The sequence below is a fragment of the Lepidochelys kempii genome, chromosome 19 (genome assembly GCF_965140285.1).
Source record: "Lepidochelys kempii isolate rLepKem1 chromosome 19, rLepKem1.hap1, whole genome shotgun sequence".
NCBI classification, from domain to species: domain Eukaryota; kingdom Metazoa; phylum Chordata; order Testudines; family Cheloniidae; genus Lepidochelys; species Lepidochelys kempii.
This window is the reverse complement of record NC_136398.1, coordinates 8,748,805-8,762,351: the sequence shown is the minus strand read 5'-3', so window position 1 is coordinate 8,762,351 and position 13,547 is coordinate 8,748,805. Positions and strand designations below refer to the sequence as shown.

Sequence of the window (13,547 nt, the reverse complement as noted above, 5' to 3'; positions counted from 1 at the left end):
AGCTCTCTCTTAAAACTAATGACGGTATTTGCCCCCAAAGCTCCTATTGGGAGTCTGTTCTTGCGCCTCATTCCTCTGATGGTGAGAAACCTTCTTCTAATTTCCAGCCTAAAGGTGTTCATGCCCCGTTTACACCCATCTGTGCGTGTGCCATCATTATCTTTTAACATAACATTTCACCCAGCCTGGTGCTTACCCCCGATGTATTTATAGAAAGCGATTAGATTCCCCTCTCAGCCTTTGTTCTGGCTAAACGGGCCAAGCTCTTTTAATCTCTTTTCATAAGACAGGCCCTCCAGTCCGCAGTCATTCTAGGAGCTTGTCTCTGGACCTGTTCCACTTGGAATGCCTCTTTCTTGAACATGGGTGACCAGAACGGTACCCAGTATTCCAGATGAGGTCTTACCAGTTCCTCGCTCATACATCCGAGATCCCATTTGCCTTTTTTGGAGGTGCGTTGCATTGAGAGAAGTGCAGTCTAGTGTTTAGGGCCCTTGATTAAGTGTTAGGACTCTTGGGTTCTGTTCCCAGCTCTCCCACTGACTGGTTATGTGACCATGGGCCTCAGCTTCTCCACCTGCTAAATGGGCATAATCATATTTGCTTACCACAGTTAAGTTAGTTTTTTGTAGTGTGCTTTGAGATCTTTGTGTGACAGGAGCTCTACAGGTACAAAGGTTTATTATTTCTATGCTCAGTGCTACTGGGCCTCTTCTGAACGTGTATTGTACTGGTCCTGGGTGTAATCTCAGTTTTAACAGAAATATTGAAAGACCATGTTACGGGCTCCAGTGATTTCACCCCTCTAGGTATTTCATTTGCTGCGTGCAGTCCATGTAGTAAATCCCAGCTTCCCTTTTAGAATCACTAGCATATAACTAAAATGATTTCACTTAAAATTACCATCCTAAGCAACACACTACAACAGAACGAGAGAGAAGAAACAATGTCAGTTGTGCAGTACAAAACCATCTTTCTATGGAATCCATCTGATTGCAACACTTCCCGCTTGAAAGCCTTTTGGAAACCCACAGCCAAGATCCTCAGCTGGCGTGATTTGGCATAGCTGACCTACTCCATCAGACAACCTGTCCTAATATTCTGTTAAGGAGGGATTTAAAGGAACACAAGGTGGTGACTTGACACATTTAGGCTAAGTCTGCACTCACGCTTTTGTCGGTAAAATTTTTGTCGGTCAGGGGGTGTGAAAAAAACCCACCCCGATCAACAAAAGTTTCACCCACAAAAGCACCAGTGTGAACAGCGCTGGGTCAGCGGGAGATGCTCTCCTGCTGACATAGCTACTGCTGCTCGTTAGGGATGGTTTAATTCATAGACTATCAGGGTTGGAAGGGACCTCAGGAGCTCATCTAGTCCAACCCCCTACTCAAAGCAGGACCAATCCCCAATTTTTGCCCTAGATCCCTAAATAGATCCCCTAGATCCCTCAAGGATTGAACTCACAACCCTGGGTTTAGCAGGCCAATGCTCAAACCACTGAGCTATCCCTCCCCCAATTATCCCTCCCCCAATTATGCCAGCAGGAGAGCACTGTGCCACTGTAAGGTCCATAGCGTAGACATAGCCTTTGATGAGAAGATTTCCCATGCCAGGGGGAGAACGCAGAGGTACTTGAGGGAGAAGCCTACAAGCAAGACTGGTGTCACTGATGAGCGAGGAGAGGGGTCGATGGTTCAATAAGACCAGGTCTGAATTTGACCCAACGTCTCTGTGCCTTGGTTTACCCATCAGGGTATTTACTTACCTACGTCTCAGAGGGTGTTGTGAGAATGTAATGAACGCACTGGGATGCCCCCAAAATGAAGGCTGGTGTAGAATTGAAGGGAATTATTCAGGCCTATTTGGGAACGTGTCTCCTAAATTACTAATAAGGTTATCCCGGCTTACGTTTGGCAGGATTAGCAAATCTGAGAGGATAATGTGAAAATGCAGAAGAAAAAAGGTCGCTGCTAAAAGAAAGGTTTCATTTCGGGGAATACAGCAGCTCAAGTGCCTGTGCTATCAAACAAAACCACAAGAGCATCACAGATCTCAGGGCTGCACCACGTCCCTTGTGCTTCCAAGAGTGTAGCAGTTTGACCAATAACTTCAAATGATGTGGCAGAGAAAGGAAGAGAATTTGACTCAGAGTGCGATTAAGTTGTTCCCAGGGCCCTGCTTTTCCACTGCAGGATACCAGAGGCCCCCTTTGAAACCAACTGGAGAGAAATTGTATTCGGTAGAGGAAGGTGCTTCAAAATGATTTTGTGTTATTTTGTGTTCCTCTTTCCCATGAATCAATACCACGCAGAGAGGGGTGCAGATAAGGTGTCAAATCCCTGGGGCTCCCCACCTGCCTCTCTTCTTCGTCCCATAAAGACCAGGATCAAGGAATCGCGTGGGTTAGGAAGCAGAGATGCTGTAGACGCCGCCTGCAGGTTCCGATGGCACAGCAGGGGTATGGCCAGCGGGTCTGTGAACTGCACAGATCCGCCTGATCCCAGCCTCCTATGTGGGAGTGCACCTCGAAGGCAGCCTCTGGGCTGCTGGAGCTACTGGGCAGGTGTTCTGTGCTCTGCCCAGACTGAAGGTGGAGGTTCCCATTCGTCACACCACCCACATAGTTCCCCCGGCAAAGTGCTTTTATTCTGACTTGCGTCATCAGTCGATGGGACTGAGACTCTTAAGTGTCTAAATCCCTTCTGAACATGGAATGTCACTTAGGCCCTTTTGAAAATAGCAGCCTAGGTGGACACACAGGCACCTGCAGCAGGGACCTGTTTTTTCAGGGTATTAAATAGGTTTTTGGATCTGAGGAGATAGACTAAAACACCGCCAGCACAAAACCAGCCAGAAGAGTCTGCTCCATAAACAGCCACATCAGTCAGCCCGGTGGGGGCGGGGAAGGGTGGAAGGAGCAGAGAAAGAGTTAAAGGGCTTCCCAACCACGAAAGGAGAGTAAGGCGGCGACGGACCAGTCGGCTGGTTTTAAATTCAGCTAATCAGCACCAGGCCGTGTATAATGAACATCTCTCCCACTGTTCTGAGTTCAGACAGTAAAGACCTACTGTAAATGCAACATATCTCTCTCTGCTCCCTGCCAGCTGGACTGGAGCCAATCTATTTCCTTCAAAAAGGGATATTTATTTTCATCCCTTTATAGGCAGCCATTCATCACAGACCACCACAGGCTAAAAAATCTTTATAAATTATCATCAACCTCTCCCTCCCGCCCTTCAATATTATTTTCCTTTGGTTGTTAAAGTCAGTGTAAATCTTCCGACAGATCAGGCGGGCTGAAGGGTGTTGCGACACTTTGCTCTTTCTTTCAAGGCTGGGAAAGGACAGTAGCGGCAGTGTCTTGAGAAGCCAGGAGGAAGCCAAAGCAAAGACTCGGCGTGACTGATTCGCTTTCCGAATGGCGTAAGCAAGCCAACTTCAAACATGTGCATAATCAGTTATCTGTGGTGGACTTTGTTAGGCCGGCGAAAAGACGGGTCCTTCCCTTCCCCCTCCCTTTAATGTCTGGGCTTCACTTTATAAAGCCAGCCCAAACAGCTTGCCATTCGCCATCCTGCACAGGTAGGCTGACAGGCAGAGCCCTAGCTGCAGATGTGTGAACGGCGGATGTGTGCTCCTTCCAACAGCAGATGCTATGGTCAAGGCTGAGTTCCAATTTCCGTTCTTTCCCTCCCGCAACTCTTTCGGTTGCTCATACTTTTCTCAGCGCGAGTCCTTGTAACGTGGCATCTCCCACGCTTCGTCTCAGCCCGCAGGTAAAAATCAGCAGTGCCATTTTTAATGGATAGGAGCGCGCAAATAAACTCTCTTTCGCCATCTGTCCTGATTGAGACTGTGGAGATCACATAACTCAGGCCCTATGGAGGAGGCTAGTCATTTCAAATCCAGCTTGTGTCTACACAGGACACACTGGGGACCTGATTGTATAGCTGGTGCTCAGCTCGAGGTGAAGTTCACACCCTGCAGAGGCCCAGCGCAACATCTGTGACCCACTGAAGGGGCTATATCAAGGTGTTAAGTGGGACATAAGCCTTGCAGTGGCTGTCTGCACAGGAATGAATTTCATCCATCGGTGACCACTTACCACGTGTAATAACGCCATTGAAATCAACAGAATGTCTCATAGAACAAGGAACTAACCAGGGTGGGTAAGAGAGGCAGAATCTGGTCCTTACTTTGCCATTTTCATGTCTAACCATTAGAATTTGCTGTTGGTATTTTAACAATGCCTTTGTTTAAGGGCATCTCAGATGAGAACACCTCTGATGGGGTTTCCTTCAGCGCAGTCTCCATTTAAGGATGGGTGAATTAAGAACTTTTCCACTGATGATGCTCCAGTTAAAGCCACTTCAGCTGAGGACAAGCTAGTTAAGGGGGCATTGCAAGTTAGCAGGATTTTTTTTCTTACCACCCCCTTCTTCTTAGCGGAAACCAGGCAAATGAAATGCAAAAGTCACGCGTGCCCCTCCCTTTCCTGAAAAAGCCAAACACCTTTAAGAGTTTACACTGACCAACTTCAGTGGTGACAAGTCTTTGCTTAGAAAAACTATCTCCCCCTGACCACCATCGCTGTGCAAGGGCCAATGTTGATGGGGAGGTCGCACTAAATGACTGTGACATCTGAATTCCAAAGTCACTGAGAGAAAAGAAAAGTTCCCTGCCCTTCACAATGATAGCTGCACCTACTGTTCGACTGGGGTGTGGGCCAAAACCCCTGAGCTGAGCATTCAAGCTTGGGGATGCATAGCTGTATTTTGCAAATGGCTCCTATCTTCCTAATGGGCCAGACCAAACACTGCAGAGCTGAACTCTGGAAGCGTTCAAAACCCGGATGGAGATTTTGGACCTGGGGATCTATTTCTACCTTTGGTCTAACACAGAGTCAAGTGCTAGCTAGGCTCTGCAGTCGCGCAGACACGTTCAAAACGATGGTGATTTGGCTCCTTAGCAATCTAGGGAAATGAGATGCTTGTGTAGAACCATGGGGAGACCCCACACAGGCACATGAAAAGTTCCAATCAGGGAGTTTCTGAAGCCTTGTCAGTTTCCAAAGTTCTAACAGAAAGAGAAGGGCCTATTTTGCCTTTGAAATGTTTTAATGCAGAAAGCATGTCTTTAAAGCATAGCTTTAAGGGCTACAGTTTCATTGGCTTATGTACAGTATTTCACTGTCGCCATTCCAAGGAAACACCCAGAACTTCCAACGTGCTTTTTATTATTGATCAGAGTGTCAGATTCACATCGATTCTTTCATATGGAAAATATTCAATGGAGTTGTTTTTGTTTGATGTAGTGATACTGATCTTAGTACATCAGTGATATAAGGTGACCTGTCATGGTTAATATCATGCTGCATGTCAAAGTTACCTGACTGGGAAACTGCATCTGTCTTTAAAAACTTCTTCCTTGTTGACAAGAGGCAGATCAAGTCAGTAGCTGTCTGTGTTTTGTTACATCAGGACTTAACATTTCCGTAAAGACATGAGTCACCATTTACTTGTATTTGTTTCAGAATGTGACTGCTAAGCTGGAGGAGAGACCGCTGGGTGACATCTGAGAGCAAAATGCTATAACCTTGCGGGCTATCTGGTGGCAAAAATACACCCCAGCAGTGCAGTGATGGGTTCCGTATGCAAAAGACTCAACACCTCTTGGGATTGGGTTCTTGGGACTTGAGCCAAGACTCTTAGAAGTCAATGGAAAGACTCTCACTGACTTCAATGGGCTTCAGACAAAGCCCAGAGTTTGCAGAGCTTGGAAACTATCTTCCTTTTCTTTAGGGTGCAGCAGTCATGTTAATTTGTCCGTGTGGGTTTCCTCTGTGTGTTGAGTGTGGTTTGATGGTGAAGGGCTTTAATACAATGAGCCGCTGCAGAAATCAAAAGCTGGGGACGTTCTCATGAAAGAAGCACATTAATAGTGACTCCGCTCTTGCATGACATAGTCTGACGTTCCCAGCTCTAGAGAAAAGTGACAGGAAGTCTCAGCAGCACAGGGTGTGCAAAAATCTGCTTGTTATTTGTGGAGGCTGGGTTTTTTTTTTAACTCATGTGCTTCTTTCTTCAATTTGTTTTGCACAGTTGGGCCCTGCCTATAGGAATGGCGCTAAGCCACCTTTGAAACCCTAGCTACAGGGTCAACAGGCCAAACAACAGAGTTGTATAACAGAGTTGGCTTCCATTCTGCTAAGTCACCGTGCTTTACCATTGTCAGTTTCATAGGGTAGATGGCCCCTTGGCTTCAATTTTTCAAAAGTGACTACTGATTTTAGGCACCTCCATCCGGGGGGGCTCAGCTCAAGACACCTTAAAGAGGCCAGGTTTGCAGAGAGCAGGTGCTCAGCACTGTCTGGAAATCAGTCCTTTTTAAGATGTTTAAGTGAGGAACCCAGAATCACTAGCCACTTCTAAAATACCAAAACAGGAGACTTCACTGCGTGCGCCACTCCCCCTGACAAGCGAGAGACCAAACGTGACAGATGTCAGTCTTGTTGCTTAATGCACAACTGGAAGCTGATGCCCACAGTATTTTGGTGGTGAGCATAGTATAAGGACCTGTGCAGATTAGAATAGAGCTTTTCTCACTTCCACATAGCTTGGAATCCATTTTTAACCATTTTTGCTTTCTGGTTCCCATTACTAGCCTGGTGGTGCTATGTTTGGGTCTGCAACACATCAGGAGAATGAGGGGGCAGAGAAAGAGAAGTGGGAAAGAGACATTGATTTAAAAAATGGAAATATTTTTATTCCTCTTGTTGTTATTTTGTTCCTATCCCTGATATGGATAAAACACCCACATGCCCCTTTTATGACAAATCTAAGGAGGGTCCTTCTGCCTTTCAATAGATTGGTGCCGTTCCCACTGATTTCAGAGGAAGTATCAGCAAATTTATTCATTGGCTGAATTTGGAGCTTTAAACTAGTCGACAGTGTCCCTTGGAATACGAGGTTTGAGTTCAATAACTATGATGAGCAATAAGAGATGTAGGACTATACATTTACAATGAGCTTTACAAAGTGAGGCTCCGATCTCACACTCAGACCCCAACAGGATCCTTCCCTCACCTACATGCTTGTGGAGATCCAGGCACAGGGCGACTGCAGAATGCAGACGTGAGTGAGATGAGACGAACCAATGCAAGATAGTGAGACAGTGGTCAGAAGATCTGTAAAGCGGAAGTGTGGGAACTACTTTCATTCTACTTGGCTGTAAATTGTAACTTGAGATACTATAACCGTATGTGTGGGGGGAGGGAGGAGCAAATATGGAGCAGTTAATGTGGGGCCTTTAAGAGCTGAGTGTGTCCCTTTTTAAAAGCCAGCTGAAGTTGCATTTCGGTCCCTGTACATTATGTTATTTGGTTGCATCAGATAACGTGCAGCTGTGATCTGCAGTGAGTCAAAAATCCTCCCCTACTAACTCCTCGTGTTGCCTTCCCCTTTGTTGCCCCTCCTTTGAAACTGGGATAACGTGTTACCCATCTTCGCTTTGAGGTCCTTGGATGTGCTGCAGATGTGCGAAGTGTTGGTTCATCAGGCGGACTTGTATACTTCAGCCCGAGAGCGTGTGGAGTGTGCAGATGTAAATCTGAAACAACTCTGCTGGTTTCCCTGGAGTCACTCCAGGTGTGCGCTGGTGTAACTGAGATTGGAATCTGGCCCAGAGAGAGAGAGGACGTTTCATGTTGACTGAGACAGTCAAATGTGAAAATGGTGTGGCAAGTGCATTCCATGCTCCCTTTGCTTCAGGCTGACTGGCATCAATTGAATGATTATCCCCCTGCCCTAGCAGCCTCTGTCTGAGGATCTCAAAGTACTTTACAAGCATTCCTTGCTTGGTGCAGTACCTCAGTGAAGCAGCTGAACATTCTCCCCATTTTACAGATGAGAAAACTGAGGCCGAGAGCAGCACAGTGGATGTCCAAGATCGTGCACACAGTGACTGTGTCAAAGCCAGTTCTCCAGACTCCCACTGCTGTGGCTTAGCCATCACATCTTTCCTTCCTAGTTCTCTGTGAACAGTTTGACTCCTGGGGACTGCAGTGAAATACTCTGTCGTTTGTGCAATGAGCAAGGACAATGAAGATATTTTTAATTCAGCTTGTCCTTTACTTATTTCCCAGGCGTGTAGTGGCTGTGCCAAGAAATGGCATTTACAGTCATTTGCATCTGTTTCCATTTCTTTTCCCAAATGAATTAAGAGCCGTTGTAGGGCCTGGTGACTAGGGCAACATGGAGGGCATCAGGACTCAGGAGACCTGGCTTCCTGTTCTCAACCTGGCAGTCGGGGAGCTGGGTTTTGCAACCAGGAAGGTGGGGGTGGGGGCTGGACACGAGGGGAAATGGGTAGCAGGATCCTGGAGGGTTAGGAGCAGAGGGGGTGAAGGTAGAGCTTGGGGGCTGTAGCGGGGTGGTCACCTGCTTCTGCCCTGAAGGACTTGAAATCAGCCCTGGGAGAGGGCTGAGGCTGCAAGAGGGCTGCTGCTAGGGAAAGCAGCAGGCCTCGGCTGATTGGGGAAACAGCCACAGCTGAGGCCACTCCCCAATCAGGGCCCAGCTGGCCTTTATAAGAGGACATAGTCTTTCTCTAGATGTTGAGAGGGAGGGGCCACCTGGGGCCGGGCCGGGCCAGGCCAGGCCAGGCTCGGCTCGGCTCGGCTCGGCTCGGCTCGGCTCGGCTCTCCTCTCCTCTCCTCTCCTCTCCTCTCCTCTCCTCTCCTGCAGTATGGTCCATGCCGAGGCCTCTGCGCGTGTGTTAATGCATGCAGGATGCACACTGTCTGCATTCTGCTGACACCTGTTAGCAGTTTGTTAACATGCCTTGATCTGGTCCTGTTTCAAAAAGGACTAGATCAAAGCACACTAAGGAACTGTGAAAGAGCGTCTCAGTGCCCACAGGTAGTTATTCTGCACCGTGACAGGCTAGTACGGGATAGCTCATGCTCCAACTTGCCTTGGATCTGCTGCCCTAGGCAACTGCCTAACTTGCCTATGCCTAGAGCGGCCTCTGTGTATAATATGCTGGAAAAGGCACCACACATACCACTAAAGGGGGCAGTCACCCCTTCCCCAGTCCCCATTAGCTCCGCCACTGACTGCTGGGTGACCTTGGGCAAGTCACTTCCTCTCCGCCCATGCCTCAGTTTCCCCTCTCACTCTTGCTGTTTAGATTGTAAACTCTTTGGGACAGGGACTGTCTCTTACTATGTGTCCGTACAGTGCCTAGCACGACAGGACCTGATCTCAGTTGGGGTCCTCTACATGCTACCGCAATACAAGTAATACGACCAAACTGTAACCTGTTGTACTAGTCTCACTTTTTATTGACAAGGGCTCTCTAGCCAAAGGGTAATTGATTACATCTCGGATTTTCTCACAATGTTTCAGGGCACAGACAAAAGCTAGAAGACCAAGCCAAGCCCTACACAGACCGCTATAGCGAACTGGAACGTCTGCGCCAGACTATGAGAGTTACCCCAACAACTCCCAACCCCCGAGGATCCCTGACCGCCCCAGGCCACTTTGGGTCACAGACTCAGACTCCAATACAAGGTAACCGGGTTGGGTTCATTAGCACTCACCTGCCTTGACACTTGAGTCCCTTAGGCTGACTTGGATAATGTGTCCCAGATTCTGCCAGGAATCTTCCTTGTGCAGTTCATGAGAGGTGGAATTTCTCTCCCTTTCCCCAACCTTGAGTGTGCCAGATGATGTATTAACCCTGCCCCCCATGTGGGAGGGGCCTAAGGTCCCCATGTGGGAGGGGTTAAACTGCTGTTGGGGAAATGGCAGGATTGAGAGTTCAGAAAGGAGACAGCAGGGGTCAAAAGAGGTTGAAACAGGAGGAGATCTCTCTCTCACTGCACCAGCCAAGTCAGAGGCGGCGCCTTCAGATGGGGTGGGGTCTGCACTCCCTCTAGCTCCCCTTTGAATTCTCTCATGATGGAAGGTCACATTAAATGAGAGAGGGCATCCAAGGTGTTTGCAAGTGAAAATGCACAAATCGCTACTTATGCCTATAGATAATTAACCTGGAGATGTCAGTGTGTTCTTCCAAGCATGCACAGGGTTCGGATTTCATTGCTAGATTGGGCTAAGCATTTGAAAATAGACTGTCCTGCATTGCAGCGACCCGTCCCCTGAGACTTGCTTGCTTAATGTTCTCGGTTTTTTTATCCCACCTCTTACTTCTGTGATTTATAATCACATCATTTTCTCCCAGTGGAAATTACATATAAAGTAATAAAAGGGTTGAATGAGAAACAAAATTAAATTTTCAGCTATAATTTTGTTACTTTTTTTTTCAAAATTCAAATTTTTGATGAAAAAATTGAAATTTCACATTTTCGTTTAGTGGGATAAATTTTTAAAAAGTCCCTAAATCCCGTTTTCAAAAGTGACTTAAGTTTTTAGGCCCAGACTCTAAAAATTAGTTAGGTGCCACACTCCCTTAGAAACCAATGGGAGTTAGGAGCCTACATATCTTTCAGGATCAGGGCTTTAGGAACCTACGTCGTTGACAGTCAATGAGACTTAGGCGGCTAAGTCACTTAAGCACCTTTGAAAATTATACCCCAGCTCCAAAGCAGGTAAATAACTACAACTAAAATTCAGTGAAAATTTTATTTAGATTCTTTTAATTGAAATTATCATTTTTTTTGACGAGCTCTCCTGGGAAATTTAATTAAGATTAGTATCGCCTATTAAAGGGATGCTGCCAACTCGTTTTACAACCATTGTTTAAGTTTTGTTTAGAGGAGGGAAATTTTAGAGACCTCATAGATATCGTGCTCTTTCATGATTTAAAAAGATTCACTTTATGCATATATATGTATTTTAAAAACTGACATGTTCCCCTGTTGAAAACCTACATAACGGTTTTGGGCAAGTGCCTGAGAATCAGGTAGTGATACTGACTCGAAATCAAAGTGAAACTGGCCAGGATAATTTCACTGAAATGCAAAAGGCCAAGCAACAACAGAAATGGTGAAAAGCCAATTAGGTGTGTAACATTCTTTCCTTTTTGATAATCTAAGGTATCAGGAACTTTAAAAAAATACAGGGGGGCAAATTCTGTGCCCAGTTACATGGCGTTACTGCAGTAAAGTTAACAGAGCTACTCTGGATTTGCCCCAGTGTAAGCAGGAGCTAAATCTGTTTTGTAACGTTTTATCTTGAGAGTGTCCTTTTGACTTAACACAAACTATAACCAATAATAATTATAAAGCCCCTCACAGACACACATGTGATTCACAACGATCGTAATTTTTGCCCAGGCCATTAGAACTCAACCCTGCCAAGAATAATAGAAGAGTTAACAGGCCTGTAATTTTTCTCATGTCTTGGCACGTTCTTAGGTAACACGTATAAGAAGACGATTCACTCTGAAGTGTAAAGAGATGACACAGGTTGGGAGGGCCAAGGGGGAGATGCTGGAAGCTATCTATGGTATTTAGACAGTTCCCATTGTCGTAGCAGCTCAGAATCTTCAAACTAGCCTCACAACACTGCTGTGTGGTAGGGCAGTGCCATTATTCCCATGGACTAGATGGGAAACAGGGGCACAGAGAGACTAAATGAGTTGCCCAAGGTCATACAGAGAATCAGTGGCAGAGCCAGCCTTTGACACCCCCCCCCCCACCCTCAGGTCTTCCCAGTCCTAGGCAAGCACCCTGACCACTGGGAAATCCTTCTTCTCTGGGATGCAGTTTGGCTACCCATGTGTGTCGCTGCAGATTGTCAATAGGGATTGAGTGAATCTTCTTTCTGGAACATAAATTGTTAATGGGCACCTATGGGCTATGGCCCTATTCTGGGCAATGTGGGGTAAGTTTTGTGACCGTCACCAGCAAAAGAAAATGGGAAGCAATATGGACTAGAAGAGCAGCATTCGACTGTAACCTGAGTGGGCCTACACACAATCCCCTCGGGTGGGCAATGCCTGCTTGGAGTTGCATAGGGGACTTTTGAGCTATGACTCTCACTTGCTCTAGTCACTGGAGGATCAGTGTTCTGGGCCTGCCTATGTACATGCCAACCCTTTTCCTCATTCTCCAGGCCTTGCTCAAACCGAGACAGAGCCAGCTCCAGCTTTGGCCATGTGGAAAAACCCTCCCACCTGCCTCCACGCTGCCTGCCACCGCCGAGGCTTCTGCTCCGGTCTGTAAATTGCATAGAAAACGGACATACTGGTCCAGACCCTACTTTCCAGCTGAGGTTGATGGAGTGACTCTGGCGTTAACGCTGGGGTAATTTAGAGCAGAATCTGACCCTCTGCACAAGCCTTTCACTGAGGCAGCCCCTGGCGTTTATAAATAGCCTCCCTCTTCCTCCACCCCCCACACCGTCCCCGTAAAACAATCATCCTGAGGTTAAATCTAAAAATGAAAAACCTCTCAGGAAGAGAAAAACCTGATCATTTCTGGTGGGCCGGTGAGGAAGTACATAAGGAAAGTTTACCCATGCCCAAGTTCAGAGCGCCTGATTGTCTTCTCACTTCCGTCAGTTTCACACCGTTAAATGCCATTCATTTCAGTGGGGTCAGTCCTGGTGTACACCAGCATTAGTGAGAAGAGAATCAGGCCCTTCATATATCTGCATGCAACTGCAGTTTACTCCTGTTACCATCCCTCGTCAGGCCACAGTCTGCTTTCACTTGGCACCAGTGTAAATGCAACTGGAGACAAAGGGGTTGCTCTCGGTTTACACCAGAGTAACTAAGGTCAGCATCTGGCTCTGCAGTGTGTTAAATAAGCGAGGCAAGATCATCAGCTCTGGTACATAAATCAGCATAGCTCCATTGACTTCAGCAGAGCTGAGTTAATTCTAGTGAACTTCTGTAGAAGATCTGGCCCAATATTTCTCGAGCAAGCCCTGTGAAATCTGAGGTTTTAAAAACTTGGCTCTCCCATGCACTGTGAAATGCCAAGCTATCATTAGAACGGTTTGAAATTTTTCCCTTATTATGGGGCGTGCACAGACACAGCTCCGTGTTGCTGAATTTCCCATCTTTGTTTCTTTTTTCTTTTCTATTTGTCTTAGGTCCTTACCTTGCGGGTTTTGTCTCTTAACTAGAATAGTTGATCAGCCTCCAAAAATTAAACGCTATGTTAAAGGAACATATGTCAGACTCCCTGAGGCTGTTCTGAGGTCACGTTGTTCAGTGAAGGCAGTCTGAATGGTAGCAAATAGCTGTGGTACTAGGAAAAAATGTAATTGTCCTAATAGTTGACTAGCTTTCCCCAGGATTCTTTCTTTCTCTCTGTCCAAAATATGGGCCTGGTTCTGCTCTACTGAAGTCAGTGGGAACATTACCAATGATTCAATAGGAGTGGGGCAGGGCCTGAGATACTATGCAACCCAGCATTCTAGAGTACTAAGGGTTTGTCTACATGGAGAGTTATTCTGGGGCAGCTATGCCTGGTTAACTGTGTGTGTGGATGCTCTTAGTCCGGAATGTGAGTGCCTTCATCCCTGGGTTAAAATAATTCAGAATCAGGCACTCTTATTCCTGAGCAACAGGATCCA

General features: G+C 46.6%; 1 protein-coding gene across 1 annotated transcript in view; it reads left to right on the top strand.

Moving 5' to 3' along the window:
* Positions 1–13,547, top strand: part of RUNX3 (RUNX family transcription factor 3) — a 62,848-nt gene that overhangs the window by 29,322 nt on the left and 19,979 nt on the right. The window contains exon 4 of the mRNA XM_073317732.2: positions 9,408–9,572. Coding sequence (XP_073173833.1) covers positions 9,408–9,572 — 165 coding nt within the window. The remainder of the gene's footprint in view (positions 1–9,407; positions 9,573–13,547) is intronic.